The sequence below is a fragment of the Enoplosus armatus genome, chromosome 19, assembly GCF_043641665.1.
Source record: "Enoplosus armatus isolate fEnoArm2 chromosome 19, fEnoArm2.hap1, whole genome shotgun sequence".
NCBI lineage: Eukaryota > Metazoa > Chordata > Actinopteri > Centrarchiformes > Enoplosidae > Enoplosus > Enoplosus armatus.
Window position 1 is genome coordinate 7,665,958 of NC_092198.1, and position 20,186 is coordinate 7,686,143.

The window sequence follows — 20,186 nt, forward strand, 5'->3', positions numbered from 1 at the left end:
AACAACAAGACTAGGGGCCAGATGCATAAAGCTCAGTCATTGTGGAACTGGGCGCACGTACAAAAGCCTCATCTCCACTCCCACAGAAATGGATTTAGAAATGCCCTTAAACATCTGTCTGCATATCAATACTTGTGCCGCTCCAGCACTCATTACACCTGTCAATGACAAGAAGGGCAAAAAGAAGGGCAATTTCACCCACTGTGTCATATCTGTGAGCTATTCATAGCCCATACCACTGATTCATCACATGTACCTATAAACCGTTGTGGCGGTGATATCTCGATCATCATAATTAAATGTCAGAAGGATGATCAACGATTCATTTATAGCGCTTGTATTGAAGCAGACTTTACAAAGTGCATCACAATTCAGGATAAAATGAAAAGCTCATTAACAGGGAAACTGTGGCTTAAATAAGAAAAAAGAATAATAAAATCCATTACTTATAAATAAAATAAATCATTTTAAATTAGGTTTATAAATGAGAATTGGATTGACATTTTACAGAACGCTGGTTAGACTGCAAAATTAATAACAATCAGTGAAACTGGCAAATAAACAATGTTTACTCTCTCACCTTATATTTAATACTCAAAACTGAGTATGTGTGAGGTGCACACACTCTTCTTTTATAAATACCAGTTTATGTGTGGTTGATGACGTATGAATGCCGTGCTAGCAGCTCTGTGAGGCTGTGCTTACTCATAGCAATGCTTTGAACTAAGTGCTAACATCAGCATGCTAACATGCTCACAATGACAATGCTAACATGCTGATGTTGAGCAGGTATAAGGTGGCATGTTACCATGTTCGCCATCTTACTTTAGTGTGTTAGCAATTAGTTGGCACTAAACAGAAAGTACAGCTGAGGGTGATGGGAATGTCATTCGTTTTGCAAATATTTAATCGGATCACCAAAGTTATTACAATTTATCCTGAGGGGGGACATGAACATCTGTGTCAAAGATGTATCCTCATGGTGGCGCTAGAGGAGAAGTCACGATTCCTCCTCTTGGGACCATGAATGTCTGTACAAAATGTGACAGAGACATTTCCATCCCTCCCGCTATCATGGCCAAAAAAACTACTTAACTTTAGCCTCTAAATTACGTCATGTAGTTGTTTCATGTGTTAAATGACCACATTGCAGTCATTTACACACACTAATCTGATCTGAACTACCATTGCAACCATCTGAGGCGTCAGCTTCAATCTCTGCCCATGAGAAACAAGTTGAACTGATTGGTCCTCCTCACTCTCAGCCTGACGTGTTTATTTTCTTCTTTTACCTTCCTTATCTCATTGATATGCCGCTGCCAGTCTTTCTGAGCGCGCGTGTGTGTGCCAGCATAAGCGTGTGTACATGGTGTTTTGTGTTAGGTCCCATAAACACAGAACACTCATTTCTCTCTGCTCGGTGCCTGAGGCAGAATAATAACAGGATGCTCTCAAAGGAAAAACCTTTCTTTCTTTTTCCCCACAGAAACTCTCACCATCGCTTGCTGCCTCTCTCTCGTGGGCTCGCGGTAAGCAGCGGGTTGGAGTGCTTGGAGAAGTACCAGGCAGGTATATATCGCATTCTCATTTAGTGAGCCTCAAAGGACCGCTGTTGGGATTCGACATCTCTCCAGCGCTTTGCTTTTGCTGTTATTCCCTGGCCTTTGACACGGAAAACGAGCCGTTTCTGCTTAAACAACATTGAGATCCAGTAAAAAGTGGACAAGTTAAGTCTGTGTCGGCTGAAAACTGAGACGAACCTTGCTACTCTCGAAGACAATGGATTTTGTCTGGTTTCACAGCTCTGGGGTTAGACAACTCAGCCAAGACTCCACAACTGGCCACAGTCTACATAAAACATGAATAAAGGGAAGGGGGGCAGAAAAAGACAGCAAAACTAGGTTTTAACACGGCAGCGGTGATAGAAGTACAGCTGTGCCTGCGGGGCAACATGGGCTGACGCAGCCTCTCACACTCTGATAAAACAGCTTAGTCACCGAGTCTGGGACCCCTCGGGCTGAGGTCAAGGACAGCAAACAAGTTAAACACACACACACACACACACACACACACACACACACACACACACACACACACACACACACACACACACACACACACACACACACACACACACACAGCTACGATGAAATGTGTGGACGCTGACTAAACAAACACCTTGTTGTTCCCTCACATCCTTTCCTATCTGATTCCTGCATCAACACAGCAGATATCTGATTCTATAAAAACCGGAACTCTACCGCAGCGATAACACACACACACACACACACACACACACACAAATATATCACAACTCACTCAATTACACCAATACTGTATACAGTCCAGATCTAGATAAGACTGCTCTCTCTGATAACGACTACCAAACAGCAGTCGTCATCACAAAGCTGTGGCGTTACAGTGATGTGGAAATGTGCGGTCAGTCGCAGGCGGAGGAAGAAGGTAAACAAGGAATTAAACGACATCCTCCTCCAAAAGACGGAGGACGAGGTGCTGGGTGTCCTCTTCAGCTTCACTGCGTCCCACCAGAGAGCATGAGGGAGCAGGAGGAAATAGGACAAAGAAGCTTCAGTTCTTGCTGCCAGACGCTTAGATAAGATTACAACAAGGTAATTGGAGCAGCAAAAAGTTTTTTTTATTTCACACAATGTCCTTTTTATGTGGTATGAGGAGAACAAGGGCAGCCTTTGAAATGACGTGCCAAAACAGCAGAGCTAGCGAAAGAGGATGGTGTACTTTAATTCAGCACGATGGAGAATGGGTGTGTGTGTGAGGGGGGGCATGTCCAATTAGGTAGCTATGGAAACTCTCCATCTTCTCCACCTCTTCCGTTCCCCTCCTCTTCCTCCACCTCCATAATGGCGCTTTCAATTGCCGTGCCCGTTAGCCTGATACGTCATTTGCGCGAGTAATTGTTCTGCCGTCGATTTCCCGATAGAGCAGTCTGGGCGCAGCGCTCCTGCTCCCCGGGCCCCTGGAGTCGACCAGTCGATGGAGACCTGTCGATCAGCGGGGCGCAGCATGCACGCCGGGTGAATACTGGTGTGTGTCTGTTTCCATGTGGATGTGCCTGAGAGGATGTGCGACTTTTTAAATGTGTTTCTAAAAGGGTCACTTTACCCAAATTACGAAAGAGCACATTTTCTCACTTACTGCTACGAGTATCTCACCATGCAGATAATTTTGCTTTTTAAAGGCCCTGAAGACTTATTTTCTCAATTAGCTTCTTACTTTGAGTGGTGGAGTCCTACATGAACACACCTTTCTGGCAAACAACAATTTGGGTTATTTCACATGAGAAACTTCTGGTGAGGTGATGGAATCTACTTCAATGACATCACCAATTTAGTTGACAGTTGTTGAGTTGTTTAGTCACTATCAATCACATCTGATCAAACCACACCCACACAGTCCTGATGAAGCAGGTCTTTGAGTGTTAAATTACACATACAGATGTTGTTCTTGTTCTGTTGTTTTTAAACAACAAGCTAAAGTCAGCATGCTAAAATGCTCACAATGACAATGTTAACATGGTGATGTTTAGACAGTAATGTTTATCAAGTTCACCATCTAAGTTTAGCGTGTTAGCATGCTAACATTTGACATGGCATGCTCAGCACAAGTACAGCAGAGGCTGATAGAAATGTCATTCGTTTTGCAAATAATCTGTCATAAACCAAAGTTATTACACTTTATCCTGAGGGAGACATCATCTGGATCAAGTTGTATGGTATCCAATAGTTTGTCAAGATGTAACCAACCCCCAAAACAACAACAAAACAAAACAAAGAAAATACCACTCTGCCATACCATGTTGCACTATGAGTAAGGCTGAGTAAGGCTGAATCAAAGAGGTTTATTTATATTATATTTATATTTTTCAACGCACAAACAAATTCCTTCCACCCATTGCCAGTGTGTCGGGGTGGAGGCAGAAATCTCAGAGAGAGATATGGTTATTTGGGTGAACTGGCCATTTAAGGAAAGCAATGAAACAGTTGACTGCATGTGAGGGGGCTCAATTATGCTCCCATGTTTCAGTACATATACTGCTCAGTAGACAGATAGATAGAAGACAAAGGAATGGACGAAGCTGTAGAGACACCACGCATCTCAATAGACTTGTTGAAGGGACTATTTTCGGCACGAGTAATATTATTTTTCACTCTGCAAGAGATAGGAAGTCAGTCCTGATAAGTGTTTGTGAAACCCATTTGCAGTTCATGCGGGAGATCGTCCATGCAGAGGGAAAACACACACACACGTACGCACACATACACGGACGCACAGTCGCAGAAAACGCACACGACTGTATTTGTGTCAGTCGATAAGACAGTGCTGAGAGACAGCGAGAGACGGAGGCGGGAGGTGTACGGAGGGGGAGACAGAGAGAGAGATGAACAGAGAGATTAGAGGGGGAGAGCGATGGAGGGAGGCAGAGGGTTGATCGAGAAGCGCTCCCCACCGGCTCACTAAAATCATCGCCGGCCCAATTTCACAGGAAGCACTAAACCCGTCCATTATCTCCTGGCTCGCTGGCTGTCAGACGCAGGCTCATCTACACCCTGACAGATGACGGTCTGTCTGTCTGTCTGCCTCTGTCCTTAACACACACACATTAAAAAAAAAAAAAGACAAACACCATGCACGCACACACACCTCCCAGCTCGTTACATAATTCATGCGCTGTGTACCTGTGCCCCCGGGGGATGTATAGTTGATATGAGGCGAGGAGAGGTTGTGTGTGTGTGTGTGTGTGTCTGTATGTCTGTATGTGTGTGTGCATGTGCGCGTTTCGCACCAGACTTTTCTCTCACTTCTCCTCTGCCAGCTGCTCTGCCAGCCCTTTAATACCATTCAGCTCTCGCCCCAAACATCCGCGTTACATAATCATAATTTTGCTCACAGTAGTCTCTCTCTGAAAAGGCACTAATAACAGAGAGCAAGTTTCTGGGCAACAGTGCTGAGGGAAGTGCCTCTGCATCAGCGCTTTAATGACACAAGAACAACTTCTTGTCAGGAAACATTTGAATTCAAATACATTTCTGACCCAGAGTTTTCTCTCTGATGCCCCGCTGCTCCCAGTGTTGCCTGCAGCAACAGTATGCCACCATTTGAGATAATAATTCTCTTTTTAAAGCAGCATTTGGACAGCTCTTTGCCCTGAGAATCCATCATGTGCCAACATCTTAAATGGTGTAATCCAGCATCAAATATTGCATTTTTAATTGTGTGGAAAATGAATAAAACTATAGATTTTTTTTGCTTTGAAAATATGTATTTCTGTTGCAGCTTTCAGGGAATAGCTCGACAGTTTGGGAGATACACTTCTTTGCTTTCTGGCAGAGAGTTAGAAGATTCATCCCACTGTCATATATGTCTGTTACACATAAGGCTACAGCCAGCAGTTGGTTAGCTTAGTTTAGGATAAAGACTTGAATCAGGGTTTAACAGCTGGCCTGGCTGCGCCTGAAGGTAATAAAATACGCCCATCAGCACCTCTAAAGCTCACTCATTAACAAGATATATTTCTTTTTCAATAAGTACACAAACTGAGGTGTAAAAATGACAATTTGACATTTTACTTGCAGAGTGCGCTGGACTAGTTCTGCGATCAGTAACTTCCTGGAGTCTCTGCTCTTACTCAAGGAGTAGTCAGGCACATTTCCCCCTGTTAAACGGCAAATTGTTGTTTTCACGCTTTGGTTTTTATAGAGATTAAACAAGATAAACAAGAGATTATATAATGTGTTATTTAGTGAGCTTCAGAGGTGCTGGTAGGTGCACTTTGTTACCTTTAGACAGAGTCAGGCTAGCTCTTTACCCCTGTTTCAGTCATTGTGCTAAGCTAACCAGCTGAAGGCTGTAGCCTTATATACAAACAGACACGAGAGTGGTATCAATCTTCTCATCTAACTCTTCACAAGAAAGCAAACTATTGCTTTAATGCAAGGAATTTTGTGGGTTTGGTTTTCACATTTCAATTTCACATATGTGTTTATGTGTGTAATATTGTCGTCCAGGCCCAAATGTTAAAAACGAAAAGACTTGAAGGATATGTTGAGATCAATAGCAATCATCCCTGTGCTGCACCTTTCAAGTATATATTTTTGTGAAAAAAACCTGCCTCTGGATAAGATCTTTGCACTGGGAACACAGCTGTCAGTGTTTTGAATCACACAGAGTTGTACACTGTGTGTTTTCCCTGCTACCTTGGAGTTATGGCAGCTTGGTTAAAGTATTTCTTCTGTTGCAGTGTCCTTCACAGGTCCCTGGGGTCTCCGACTGGAATGTTTCTGCAGGTTTGTGTGGTGAATAACTAGGAGTTTGGCCATTAACATGTCAGAGGCCACGGTCGGACCCACCGATCATTTCAGCTATGGTCTGCTCATTATAACATGGGATACTGAGTGGGATGATAATAATGATAAGGTGATAAGGAGAAAACATCAGGAATGGAAAAGGTCATACACTGGCCACCACATTTTCTGTTGCCATGGGTGTGAGTCAACATTTTCACTGAAATAAACCCTAATATTAAAGACTTCCCTCAATTTACATTTTAAGATTTTAGGTTGTTTTATGTCTTTCATTTAAGAAGAGATATGCAGTATTATACATATATTATTACTTATGTATACTGGAGGGGATTCTCGGTGTATGAAACGCAAATGGAACACAAACACACACCAAGGACTTGACAATATGACTATATGTTGCCTTTAAATGGCAATCGCGAGTTTATGGTTTCCACAGGAGTATTCAAGCACACACTATGGAAGGTGTTCAAGTGGGTAGAGTTGTGAGAACACTGTTGCTAGGCAACCGGGCAACCATAATTGAGGCCCAAAGACTCCTAGTTGCTTTCTAACGAGATAGCAAGATGTCAATGACCAAAGATTAAAGGAATGCATGCATATAAATGGTTACAGTGTTGTTGTTGCAATGTGTGCCTTTTCCAGTTTTGGTGTTACATTACTTATAAAAAAAAGCAACATTAATATTCATGACTTGAATGAGAATAATTTAGCTGCTGAGCGGGCAATTCTCTTTCAAATGGGAAATGCAAAGGCATAATAAGGAAAGAGAAACCACACATTTGGGAACGTCAAACCACAACCTGGCACACACTGGTTTAAAAAGGAAATGACAGCTCTGTCATAATACAAAAGGTGATGGTAACAATGGTAACACGTCCCCTGAGAACATGTCATCTCTACACCGTGTTGAAGCCCGCGTGTGAAACCACATCTGTGACAAAGACTGTGGGTCTTGTCGGCTGTCTTACCTATCATGGGTGATTCGATGAAGCTCCAGGTGTTGCTCTGCGGTACGTAGGACTGGAGGACGCCCGCCGAGCGCCCGGCCTCGTTCACGCCTCCGAACACGTAGACCTTCCCTCCGCACACCGTGGCTGCCGCAGAATGGACCGGCTTAGGAAGAGGAGAGACCGTCTCCCACTGGTTGGTGATAGTGTCGTACCTGCAGAGAAAAAAAAGGAGATGTTTTAGATGTTTTTTGTACACAATCTACTTCAACCTTGGATGAATTTGAATAAAAAAAACAAGGAAAAAGAAATCTTGAGAAACAAGAGGAGATGCAGGTCAAGATTCAAACTTGACTGATAAGTAAAGTCATGACCCCACTTCCATTAAACAGATCCACGAGGGGGAGTCTCTAAACTACTTACGAAACCTCAAATGATTCAAAAACGACTCTAACACTCTGCAGTCAGTCATCTACACCCACACCAACAGTACACAGAAATTCTCTGATTTTAAAGTTCCCATTGCTCTGAATTCAGTGTGAAACGCTCGTTTTTTGGCTGCAGGGCTGACAGATATAATTAGCAGAATGCCTACACCACCAGGGAAGATGAAAAAGACCAACCATTACGTACAATGACAGCAATTAAAGCAATTACACAAAGCAACATATGTTGGGAGCTACAAGCCATTAGTCTCTAGAGTTGGGCTCTGTGTCAGCGCTGAGCTTTGGACCTTTCTCACTGAGCCCTCGTTGGCAGAGACTTCCAACGGCTAGCCTAAAACTCAGCCGACCCAAACCGACACAAACAGACGCAGCCAGATGAAAGGGCTTGACACAATGGGCTGCATGTGAACAAGACACTGGCTTATGGGATTGTGCCCTTGTCAGAGGTTGAGAGTGCGTTAATATGTATATTCCTTAAATTTGCATTTGTGTTTAGTGTGGGTGCCGCATGTGTGTGAGTGTGTTTAGACGTATTTGTGTGTGTGTGTGTTTTTTTTGCCCTGTGGCTCCATTAGTGTGGTGTGTTAGCTGTGTAATCCCGTGTCCATGGGCCACTGATCAAAGCAGACACGCCGACAGCCTTCCAGCTGTAGTAGGCCTCATTACAGAGCCGCAAACAGATCCAGGATCGGTGATTAAAACACACATCTATTCAGACTAAAGCAAGCCTTCTTGATCATGGTTATCTCTTTGTTATGAAAGCAAAACACCTCATCCCCCAGGAAAACAAACCTTGCACATTAAACACTTGAGAAACAGACCCCCATACTGTCACTTTAAAGCTTCAGAACTTTAAAGTATGATATTTTCACTGGGTTCAATAACCTTCATTAGGCTGTTTGGCTAATGTTAGCAAGCACACAGGTTTTTACTTTGTTTACTTTTCTTTTACTTTCCCATTTGACAAACCAAGGACATACAAGAGTGCAAAGGCATTTTTTTCAGTCTGCGGATGCTTTACTCCTGCGGCATTTGAAGTCAGGCTGAATTTAAATGACACCTGGTTGCATCCAGCTTCCAGTGAGAAGGCCGTTAGATAAAATGTGAGAGGAGACTGGTGAATTAGCCTTTGGGAATATTCTCTTTGGGGGTCTGATAATGTTCCTGGCAACAGCTGCTGAGGGGATGGGTTTAAATCGACTGGAAGTCTGAGAAAGTGGTGACACAGAAGACACTCTGGGAAAGGTGGACTCGAAACAGTGAGAGTGCCAATTAGCGCTGTTTAAACAGGGACACAGACACACCAGCACCAGGTTGAGTAACTGAGCCCTGCTGAGATAGAAGGACTAACACATGCCTCATTCTCTGGCAGATGTAATTACCCCTCGGACCACATCGGGGGAGGTTCATAAATTTAAGGGTCAGACACTGCTGAGTGAAGCTGATTACAGGATAGACAAAAGGCCAACAGGGCTACTGCAAACAGCTGGTCATGATGAGAAAAGATAAAAGAAAACAATCCTAAACACTCAATTCTGTACAACAAACAGCCTCTTTACTGTTAAAGTTAGCGGGAAAGTATGATTTTCTGGCTAGTCTTATATTACTCAGATCCTCAAATTTGTTTTTTTCTGCTAAATAAGCAACAAAGGGAAAGATGCACAAAGCAATACTTTTATATAAACAATGGATCAAATGACAACATGTAATGTAAAAGGTGTCACTTGTAGTGAACCCACAGAGAATTATCACCCGACTCTACAGTTGCCCTATCTTTTAGCTCATTATTTTGATTTCAGGGCCCACAACCTCACTGTTTTGGTTCACGCTCACCGCTCTCATTAACCTTGTTTCAAGACACGGAAAGCTTTGCTTTTAGTGAACACACAGTAGTGGAGCATTTGGCTGCTACAGAGCCAGATATTTATATTTATTTATATTTATTTATAAACAGAGCTAAAACTAGAGTGAACATTGGACTTAGGTTTTTCAGGTGGCCAGAAAGATGACTCCAAATAATTGCTAATGTTACTTCATGTCAGCTGAATGTGTGTGGATAAAACATCTTATTTACACATTTAACACTAAAAAACTAAACTAATCTTCCTGCAGGACTTTATGGGTGTAGTTTGATCAAATGATCAGATTCTGATTCTTATATTTTTAAATTGTGATAGGTGTGTGGAAATACCCGACAACATCTCACTCCAACACAGTCTTCCAAAGCAGTGAGAAAAGCACAAACAAAAACAGAAATCACTCATGCAAAATTGCCTGTTACTTTGTCAGCTGATAGTGTGCTCGTGTCAGACCCCATCTCTTTTAGTGAGAAGCGGATCAAGAACATGAGTTTTAAGGGGCATTAATGTAAACACGGCACAGCTATCATGCGGTCAAAGGGGTCAGGAGTTCTGATAAAGAGGAACGCAAGCAGGTCAGAAGAAACTCAGTGTCTCAGACAGTCTCAGAGGTCACGAATCTGATTGAATTCATTACACGAGTGATTCACCATCAAGCATTTAATATCAACCGTGACATTAGGACTGACTCTAAAAAGATTCTCAGAGTGGGTGTATATGGTTCGATTATATCTCAAAGGCAGAGGAGACGGAGGAAGGAGAGAGACAAAGGAAAAAAAACATTGCGTTCATTACAAAAACAAAGACTATGTCTCTCCTCTTTCCTCTGAAGCTCTCTCTCAGACAGAAAAGGCAGACAGAGCTTTTTCATTGTCACTAAGACACTGTAGGAGTTTATCCATCAACATGTTGCGCTGCATCGATTGCTTTAAAAAAAAAAAGTGTTTATACACAAAGACTGATCACCGCATGAAGCCGTGTAATCGGTTGTCGCTCCTGACAGGGCTTGTTTCATCACACAGGGAAAATCATCTCGAAAATGCGGCTGCGGGGTTACAACAGAACAAACAATGTAGGATTGTGTTCTTTTATGTGGGGGGAGAGACAGAAAGAAAGACAGATAGGAAAGGGGTAGACAGATTGTGAATGAAAGAAAGAGGCCAGACTTTCAACTAGATTTGCCTCTGAATATGTAATCTGGATAAAGGAAAACACGTTAATGCTCGCAGCACGCACTACGACTGACATGTCAACAATTGAGAATCCTAATTCAATGTCAGCCAGGTGTAAAAGAGACCCACGCAGTGTGATTGTGTTGGTAAAACAGGACCAGCCAACGTTTCTCTGGCCTTCGTTCTCCGCTGACCCATCTGGATAAGAACCATAATGTTTTATAACAACAGGTGAAATAGGACAGTTGCAGTGGTAATGTACAGTCACACCTGCCATGTTTGTTTATGTTTACAGCAGACAGATTTGCCATCCCCCCACCTACTTGCTTGCTCTGCATAGCGCACATGAAGAATTACATCCAACCTTAATATGCCAGTCTGCAACCTACCTTATGAAGAAAGTATATACTAGGTGGTAAATACAAGTGTGGGAGCGGCTTGTGCAATTTCTGAATGGCATATTCAATGACTGGGGGCTGGTTTAACATGGCCCGGCAAGACTCATATTACAAGATCAAACGTATATAAGCACATTTTTTGCATATCTACTTTGGTACTACTGTATGCATCTATTCTATGTTTTACAGTAGATTTAAAATGTTCAACAATCAGCTTTAAAAGAGTGGAGGTGGCGTTATCCTTTTTAGAAATTGTCCCATGAAATTACCAAAACCAACGATGTGATAGGCCGTCTCTCAATACTTTGCAACTGCCCTACCCTGACCCTTTCAATCAAACTGAAGACATTCATCTTAAAAAATGAGGTCACAAGTATATAGTTTCATTTTTTAAAAATGCATTTGTTGTGAACTATTTTTTGGTGGCAGATTAATACACGTGTGCTTTAGTGAGTATTTACGGCAGCATGACGGTGTATGTGGGGGTGCACTCAAAATAAACTCCAGTGCCCATGTCCATTCAATGAAGTAACATGTCACCCACCTCACTGATGTGTTCTTGGATGGAGCTCTAGCACAGAGGAATAAGCTACATCAGCCTTTGAATACACAGGTAATACTTGTTAGTAGGATAAATTAATTGTTGGTTTTGGCCTTTTCATGATTTTGTTGAATATAGAATATGGCCAGTCTGAGTGAAGGTCTTTGTTAGTAGTTTGCAGGTGAGGCTAAAAACCAGAGAAGACCAGGCCCCTTGATTCTGGGATGACATGATGGAGATCAACTGAGTTTCTTACAAAATACATCATTTTAGATTTCCCCTCTTGATTGTTTTAGTTGTTTTTTACACTGCATCTCTGCAGAGAGCTGGATGATAGGCTGCACTGTTGTCCTAAAATCCATTTCTGTCTTCTTCAAAAAAAGCTGGAACATGTGTCTGGACGTGGGCCTTACCAGCTAAGAATATGTGTCACTCGGTGATGACGTCATCACAGATGAGCTGAGAAAATGTGGCGCATAAGCAGATATAGCCCCGCGGGCCCTCACTTTGTAACATTAACTAGGAAACGTACATCTGAGTCAGAAGCCATAAAACTGAATGGATGCAGTAAAGCATCAGCCGTTATGCAGCCTTCCATTGGATTTTCTCGGTGGCATTACACGTCTAAAAGCCTTGTGAGTATGCCGTCTTGTTTTTCCTCTGTTTATGGAGCAGCCGTGATGGAGCAGCATCAATGATGCTGATGATAGAATGATGATACAGGAAGTCAAGATAGCATAAAACTCAGAGTAGGTAATGACAAATTTACAAGTAGGTGACCCATGCCTGCCTCTTGAACCTGACCACATACCTTCCATCTTTTCAACCACCTATATGGTGCACAGACGAGCTCTACTATCTCTCTCTTACCAAAACAATCTAATCATGTAGAAGGTGCCCGAGGCATCACAACCAATTCACTAATATGGTTACCTGCAGGGGAGTGTGGAAGATGAACCACGCTTTCTTCATGCCTCGCTCTTTCACACACACACGTGATAAACTATAGTCGATGGGCTGCCAGTCTCTGAGATACTGACATGTACCCATTTCCCTCGAGATACAAACAACGGCATATACAGAGTGAGAAACGAGTGGGGAGTTAGAAGGAGGAATGAAAAAATGCCTTGCTCAGATAACTAAACCACCATTCAAAGGCAGAAGAGTGCATCATGCTGCCGTTAAAACCACACTGGAATGGCATGCCAACACTGACTGCTTAACAATAGCAACAGTATCCCCCAAACTAGCCATTAAAAGCCAGCTTGTGGTGGAAGATGATGCACAAACAGGAAAGACACACAAACAAAACCTGCATTCACTCAAGGTGTTAACTACCCCCCACAGGTCCCTCACAACAGCATTGTAACCTTTAGAAGCTGAGTGCGTGCACTGGAATGCAATGGAAGTTGAAAAAGCAAAAAAAAAAAGCAAAAAAAAAAAGCAATGCATTAATCGCCTGCAGAGAGGAGCTGATGCTCTAGATTCTATCGAGCAGCAACTCATGCCCTTAAGTTACAAATTCACATTAATCCGGGCAACACCCCAGCTATCTGTCCCGCTTGCATGAATACTATCTCTCTGTCTATCTTGCATTCTCTTCCTCCTGCACACATGCATCTGAGGGTGCATGTGTACACTTCAACATGGATCTCTAAAGCTGCCTTAGTCGTGTGCCTTGTTTGCAAAAGAAAAAACGTCAGTTTGCAGCCAAAGTGCACGTTTGGTTTTGATCACCACAGCTGAACTAGTTGGACCATAGGTAGCACTGAAATATTTCAACACCTACTGGATGCAATGCTATGAAATTCTGTACAGTCATGTCCCCCTCGGGCTGTGTTGTAATAAGATTGGTGATCCCTCAGCTTTTTATATATATATATATCATCAGGTCAAAATTTGAATTTGTCCAATTTTATTTCTAAACAAATACTTGCAAAACTAATGACATTCCCTTCAGTCTCAGATGCAATTAATGTTTATGCTTATTAGCAAATGTTAGTGTGTTATTTTAGCATGCCAGCTAAAATACAATGGTGAACATAGTAAACATACCTGTTAAACATCAGCATGTTAACATAGTCATTATGAGCACACAGCTGATTTCAAAGATGAATCATATGAGCCGATCTGTGCATTAACTAACTATCCAATCAGGGACTACACAGAAATAGACTCGTCTTTTATTTTACAGTTAACCCCATCTGGTGTCAATTGTCCTTAAACCAGAGGACCTCAATATACAAAGACATTTGCATGCAGCCTCATGTTCGACAGCAGTTTGATGTGGTTTCAACACTGCCATTGGAACAGGCACAAGAGGAGAGGGACTGCATGTGTATGAGAGTACATCAATCCCTCATAGCCTTCTGTTTCCTGTCAGGAGTAATGAACTGAGAGGCTGTGATTTGGCTTGAGGAAAACATGGCTCCCGTGTGAATCAGCTCTGGCCTGGAGGGCATTCAGAACAATTTGCACACAAACATAGGCATCATTGCTTACATTAACATTTTTTCACGTTAGCCAAGAATGTTCATTAGTAGGTAGGTGGGGGAAAATCTCGACAACATGACATAAACTACTCTGTAGAGCTGAAATTGCCTGCTGAACTGTTCATTTTAAAGCAAATTCACCTGCACATTTGTACCGAACATGTGGGCTGTTTTGACAAAGGAAGCTGCTGATAGTGACTGTGGATGTTCATTTGAAATCGTTCAACTGTGACTTCTTGCTTCTTTGCATATTTGCTAGGATCTCATCCAAAATGCTTTACTCACACCTGGGAAAGATCGCTATGTGGACGAAGACGACAGAAGGACAGGTAAAGAAGGGAAATGTGAAGGAAGAGAGGGTAGGGGGGGAGAAGAGGAAATGAAAACCAGGAAAGAAGAGTGGTGATAATACTTTTTTTGCATTCATTTGAATGTCTATCAAGTCAGCCAGCAAATAGAAGCTCATAAAGGCGGGGAACAGGGGAGAGAACATCCATTTTGGAGAGGAGGAGAAGAGTGAGAGTGGGTGCGAGAGGACAGAGTGAGAGTCTGCCTGTGTTGTGTCAGCTGCCATCTGTGTGTCAGAGCACATCACAGAAACTGTGAGGCCTGTGCCCACACCTCTACTATCACCCTGCTGTCTGCTGAGCACCAACACTGGCACATACACGTCCAACCCATCGGATGCATTTTGGTCTACTGAGCTCTCTGTTGGTCGAAAAATCTGAATCTTCTTTGATTGAATGTCTTTATATCTGAAGGACTGAAACCAAAAGCTGTACTCAAACTTTGCTGCACTGGAATTACCTCTCAGTCTGAAGCCATCTGTGTTAATAAAATACACTATATATATCTACTAACTTTTATAGTAAGATAATATGATGCAATGTGATGCTATGTGGTTGATGAGTGTTTATTGCAAGAAAGTATATTGTAGGTTAACAGCGATAATGGAGAAGTACTGGAGATCATCTCAGTATTTAATCTAATTTGCAATTTGACTGTTGTACTGATGTTTTTTGGATTTACAGAAGTCGTCAAATGTGGCAAGGGTAACACGCACAAACTCACCTTTTGCTACGCTCAGTTTCACAAACGACAGCTTTACACAAATTGCCAGAGATGAAAACAAAAACAGCAGCTTTGTGACAACTAATTTGAACTTGTTTGTATGCACCTCTGTTTCCCATGTTGATTTGCTCTGCATGTGACAGCTGTTTGTACCTGTGTTCTCTCTCCCGGGGTTGCTAATCAATGTCTGATGGTGAAATCCACTGAGCCCTACCTTGTCGAGGAAGGGGCTCAGCGCTGCTCTGAAATGTAAATGTTTGGGTGTTGGCGTCCTATAGGAACGTATCTATTTGCTGACATGCTTGCGGCTTCACCTGGGTAACAGTAAAGAAGACATAACAGCAGTTGCTCTTCATTTAACACATCACATCAATGACTAGTGCTGTACTTTCCTCTGCTCCTGTTAACAGCTTCCAAACTAAAAACTTGAAAATGAAAGCAGAAGGTGTTCCACCAACACGTTGTTTCTAAATTATGATGCATTAGCTATTTGTAAATCCATTAATATGTTGCTTGTCCTTGTAAGTTATTAGTACCTACTAACTACTTGCAAACTAGGGACTTAATAAATCAGGTTGTGCCATTAAAACTTAGAAATGTCTTAGCTAGTAAAGACTTCAGTAATGAGTGAATATGTTGCTAGGAAACATCTGTAGCACTGTCCAGTGGCCAATTTTTTTTTGGGGTCAAATAAACATAACTTGCCTTGTAAATGTGGGTATCACTTATTTTTATCTATAAAAACATACATGTAAAAATATTATTAGTAGTCATCATGCAGTTTAGATTGAGTAGGAAATATCCAATTATCCTAACCTAGCTGACGTTATTCTAGTTAGACGAAATGAAATCTAAGATCTTCCCAGTTTACATCATTATTACACAGCATTTTGACATGTCAGACAATTTTCCTTTTTTTTTTTTTTTTAACAATCTAAAAGAGTCGTATATTACCAAGCTTAAGTTAGGTTTGTCTGTTGGCAGTTAAGTCAGATATGCATTAATCACACCTGGAAGTTACAGGGTGTAAACATTCAGTAACAAGGAAGTAAGGAAGGATTTCTTTTTCAGGTATTTAGCAAAAACAGCAGACTTATCCCTTAAATACTATCCCTTTAAACATCCTGTGACCCGTCAGATTTATCTTGGGGCCCCTTGAGGGGTCTTGACCCCTGGTTAGGAGCCACTGATTTAACCTTTGACACACTTCCACATTCATGAACACCCAAATCTCTCTCATTCTTCTCAAGGGCAGAGCCATTTTGCTTGTTATTTGCTCATGATACACACATTTGACAGATTGTGTATGATGACATCTGGGGATCTGATGGGAGTCTTGCTCTCCGTATGGATGGCCTCGGAGTGTGTTCATCTGACAGACTGAAGTCAAGGTCAGCCAAAAGACACACACACACACACACTCCGCTGCCATCACTGCAGGAGAACACACACACACACAACTCATTAACTCAGATGGATTACAGCACATTTCAGGCTAATAACCCAGACATGCATGTACACGCCATGAAAAAATGCACACACACAAACACACACCAGACTACGGCAGCATATACAAACACAGATGGACACAGACCTGTCACCTCAGTGTCACCTTCAGCTAATCCTTCCGAGACAGAGAGCAATCCATCCACTGGCCACACAGATTTACCCATAATCCCTGTGAATGAACTCATTCAGAGCAGAAGTCTGCTTCCACAATGTGTGACCACACAATCTGTCCATGTATGTGTCCACACACATATTCTGTGTGTCGATAAACTGCAGATATGATGTACAACACTTGTGTAAACTTAAAAAGGCACCTTGAAAGACAAGAGAATTTAGGGAGCCATGATAATAGTGAGTGTGTGCTCTTTTAGTGCCTCTGTGTGTGAATGTATGTGTATGTGTGTGCAGACGCAGATTTAATTGGATGGGAATGTCACGTAGGACAGGGGACATGAGTGCTGCCGGTGGTGTAGGTCGTACACCAATTACTGCTCTGCGCTCTTCAAAACTAGACGGGAGATGGAAGACTGAGACCCCACTTCATTACCAAAGTAAGCCCCTGTGTTGATAGCAGCCATGTAGGGCAGCACTGTGGGGTGTGGGGTGGTGGGTAGTGGTGGTGGGAGGGAAATTAAAATTGACACCCAAATTGCTGGGGAGAAAGTGGCTGCAGCAAAAGCTTGAGGTTAGATTGCTTAGTTGTGGGTTTTTTCAGACACTGAGGAAGAAGAAGAAACTGTGTCATGTAATTGTTGTCTATTGCAAAAATGGTGTATGTATGTATGATGTAAAAATTAACGCTAAATGAAAAAGTTTCATGAAGAACGCTTCCTTAAGTTTCCTGCACCTTTACTCCATATAAGTTTGGGATCTAAGAAACTAGACTAAGAGCCATGCTAGCAGCTCTGTCAGGCTGTACTTAGTGGTGCATTGAGTTAAATGCTAAAGTCAGCCCTTCATGCGCAAAATGACTATGCTAACATGCTGATGTTAAACAAATGTGATTTTACCATGTTAACCATCTAAGTTAGTATGTTAGTATGCTAACCGCTTGCACGGCTAAAATATTTGAAATATACTCACTTATATAGGAACAAACTTGAGCTTGTGTTCATATAGTACATACTGGCACATACATACATGCATACATACAAACATTTGAAAAATAACATAAAAATATCAAAAGAAATATTAGAAAGAAAAAAAGATGGTCAGCAAGACTGGTTACTATTGGCCTTTAATGGGGCCCATTTTTGCCATTTAAAGTAAACTTAAATACTGATGCGCACACACACACACACACACACACACACACACACACACACTAGGAAGACCTGTACAAAAGTTGGAAATAGCACTGCGTCTGCACTTATCTCATGTTGATGCGAGCACCTTCACCTTGTGCGAACACACACACACACAAACAGGACAAATCTATATATAACAACTAACCCTCCCACCTCCAGTGTCGATCCCTCCCTGGGAGCCGGCGAGGTGCGGTGTCTGGATATTGCGAAGGTTTGCCAGGGCTGTGCTTTCTAAAGGTCAGTCATTGCTTCCTCCTGTGGGGGGACGGCGAACTGACTGCCAACACCTCGGCGGCATCTGTCATATCCTAACCACTGATAATTAGCCAGCATTAGACACACTGCAGCAGTCTGACTGACTGCATTGACAGCCTGATATGAGAGAGGATGAGGGGGATACAAGGGGGCATGTAAGTTTTTTTATGTGTGTGTGCCTGTGTGTTTTTGACAGAGAGAGATGGAAGGCGAAAGAGAGCAAAAGAGGATAGAAAACGGCACAGAAGCAGAAAGAAGGTGAGAGAAAAATGACTTGCCTGTTGGTAAAGGCTGGAAATTGTCCGAAGTGCCAGCCCATCGTTTATCAACGAGGCAGAAGCACATACAGCTCGTACTACTCATTACCCGCAGCCTCTCTCTGCCTTTCCCTAATACCGTCCTCGGGCACACCTGCCGCTGCTCGCCTATGTTTCTCTATAACTGTCACGCACACTCATACACACACACCAACACGCACACTTAGGATCATCTACCTCCATGTCTCCCAGACCTCAGCGCCCCATTAGAAGACAATGAAGAGGAGACGCTGTCTTTGCTAGAGCATGTCAGACAGATTCCCCATCACCGGCCTCGCAGGCCCCAAATACACCCATCATCCCCTGCCCACCTAATCAGCGCTGTGAAGAGACGGAGGGAGCGATGGGACTGAAGGTGCAGGAGAGGTTGGAGATTGCGGTTAAAAGAGGAAACCAGGGGGGAGTATAGACGGAGGCGAGGAGGCATGGAGAGAGAGAAATATGAGCGAGTCGTGATGATCTGCCTGATTTGGGCCGACTCTCTTTCAACCCCGGAGCCTCAAAACTGCTGAGAGACACAGTAGCTGGGAAATGGCTGTGCATGTACACAAAAAATGAGACAAGTCTTGAAAACACAGACGTACATGGGTAGAATAAGTCCTAAATGAACAACTCAGGTGGAGCATGGTTGTTTTAATCAAGCCACTAATGACTTGCCCAGTCAGAGAGACCAGAGTGGCTTAAAGGGCCGTACCAGTGTGTATTTTCAGCTCCTTCATTACAAATCATGAACACTTCATATTTTTGCAGGCCGCTGTCAAATGCATGTTGTATGCATTGATAGATCAGTAGGTTTCAAATTTCAAGATCAATTACAATCGTGAAACTGAAGTTTTAATCATAGTGAACATGAAATCTGCATTATTTTTTCCGTCACTGTTGCGGTATCTTATTTAGGACTGCAGCCACCAATTATTTTCATTATCCATTTACCTGAAGAATATTATTTATTCACTGAATCGATTATTTAGTCTATAAAATGCCCATCACACTCCCCCAGACTGTATGCTGATGCCTTCAAAAATATATATATTGTCATATTGGTGGAATGAAAGGAAACCAATGGATGTCTGGCAGGAAAAATACATTCAAATTTCTAAAACTCAGCAGCATGGTTTGAAAAATGATTTAGCTGTAATGTTAAATAAACACGATTAGTAATAAATTGGCTATAACATGCAAAGGAAAACAGTGGGCAGGACAGAGAGAGACACAGAGAGAGAGACATGAGAAGTGAAAATCAACACTGACATTTCAGAAGGTAGGGGGGTACCATAGAGGGGTAATGAGGGTGTGTGTGTGAATGCGGGGGGAAGGGATGGCGGGTGGAGGGTGGTGGCTGGGGTAGGGTTGGAGGGTGAAATGGTGCCTTGACAGCGCAGTAGGGGCCAGCGCTGTGAAGTTGGTTAATCCTGAGGAGCAGGGGATTAGCTCTGCAGGGGGGAACCGCCTCAGCAGGGGGGCTCTGGGAGCCCGTTGTCCCCGACCACAGTGCCATGCTGTGGGGCTACGGGGCCGGCTGCCCCCCCCC

At 42.7% G+C, this 20,186-nt stretch overlaps 1 protein-coding gene across 2 annotated transcripts in view; it reads right to left on the reverse strand.

Annotated features, from left to right (window-relative positions):
• LOC139302189 (kelch-like protein 29) overlaps positions 1-20,186 on the reverse strand; it is a 125,135-nt gene that overhangs the window by 3,998 nt on the left and 100,951 nt on the right. For both annotated transcript variants that reach the window (XM_070925804.1, XM_070925805.1), the window contains one exon: positions 7,310-7,503. In XM_070925804.1, coding sequence (XP_070781905.1) covers positions 7,310-7,503 — 194 coding nt within the window. The remainder of the gene's footprint in view (positions 1-7,309; positions 7,504-20,186) is intronic.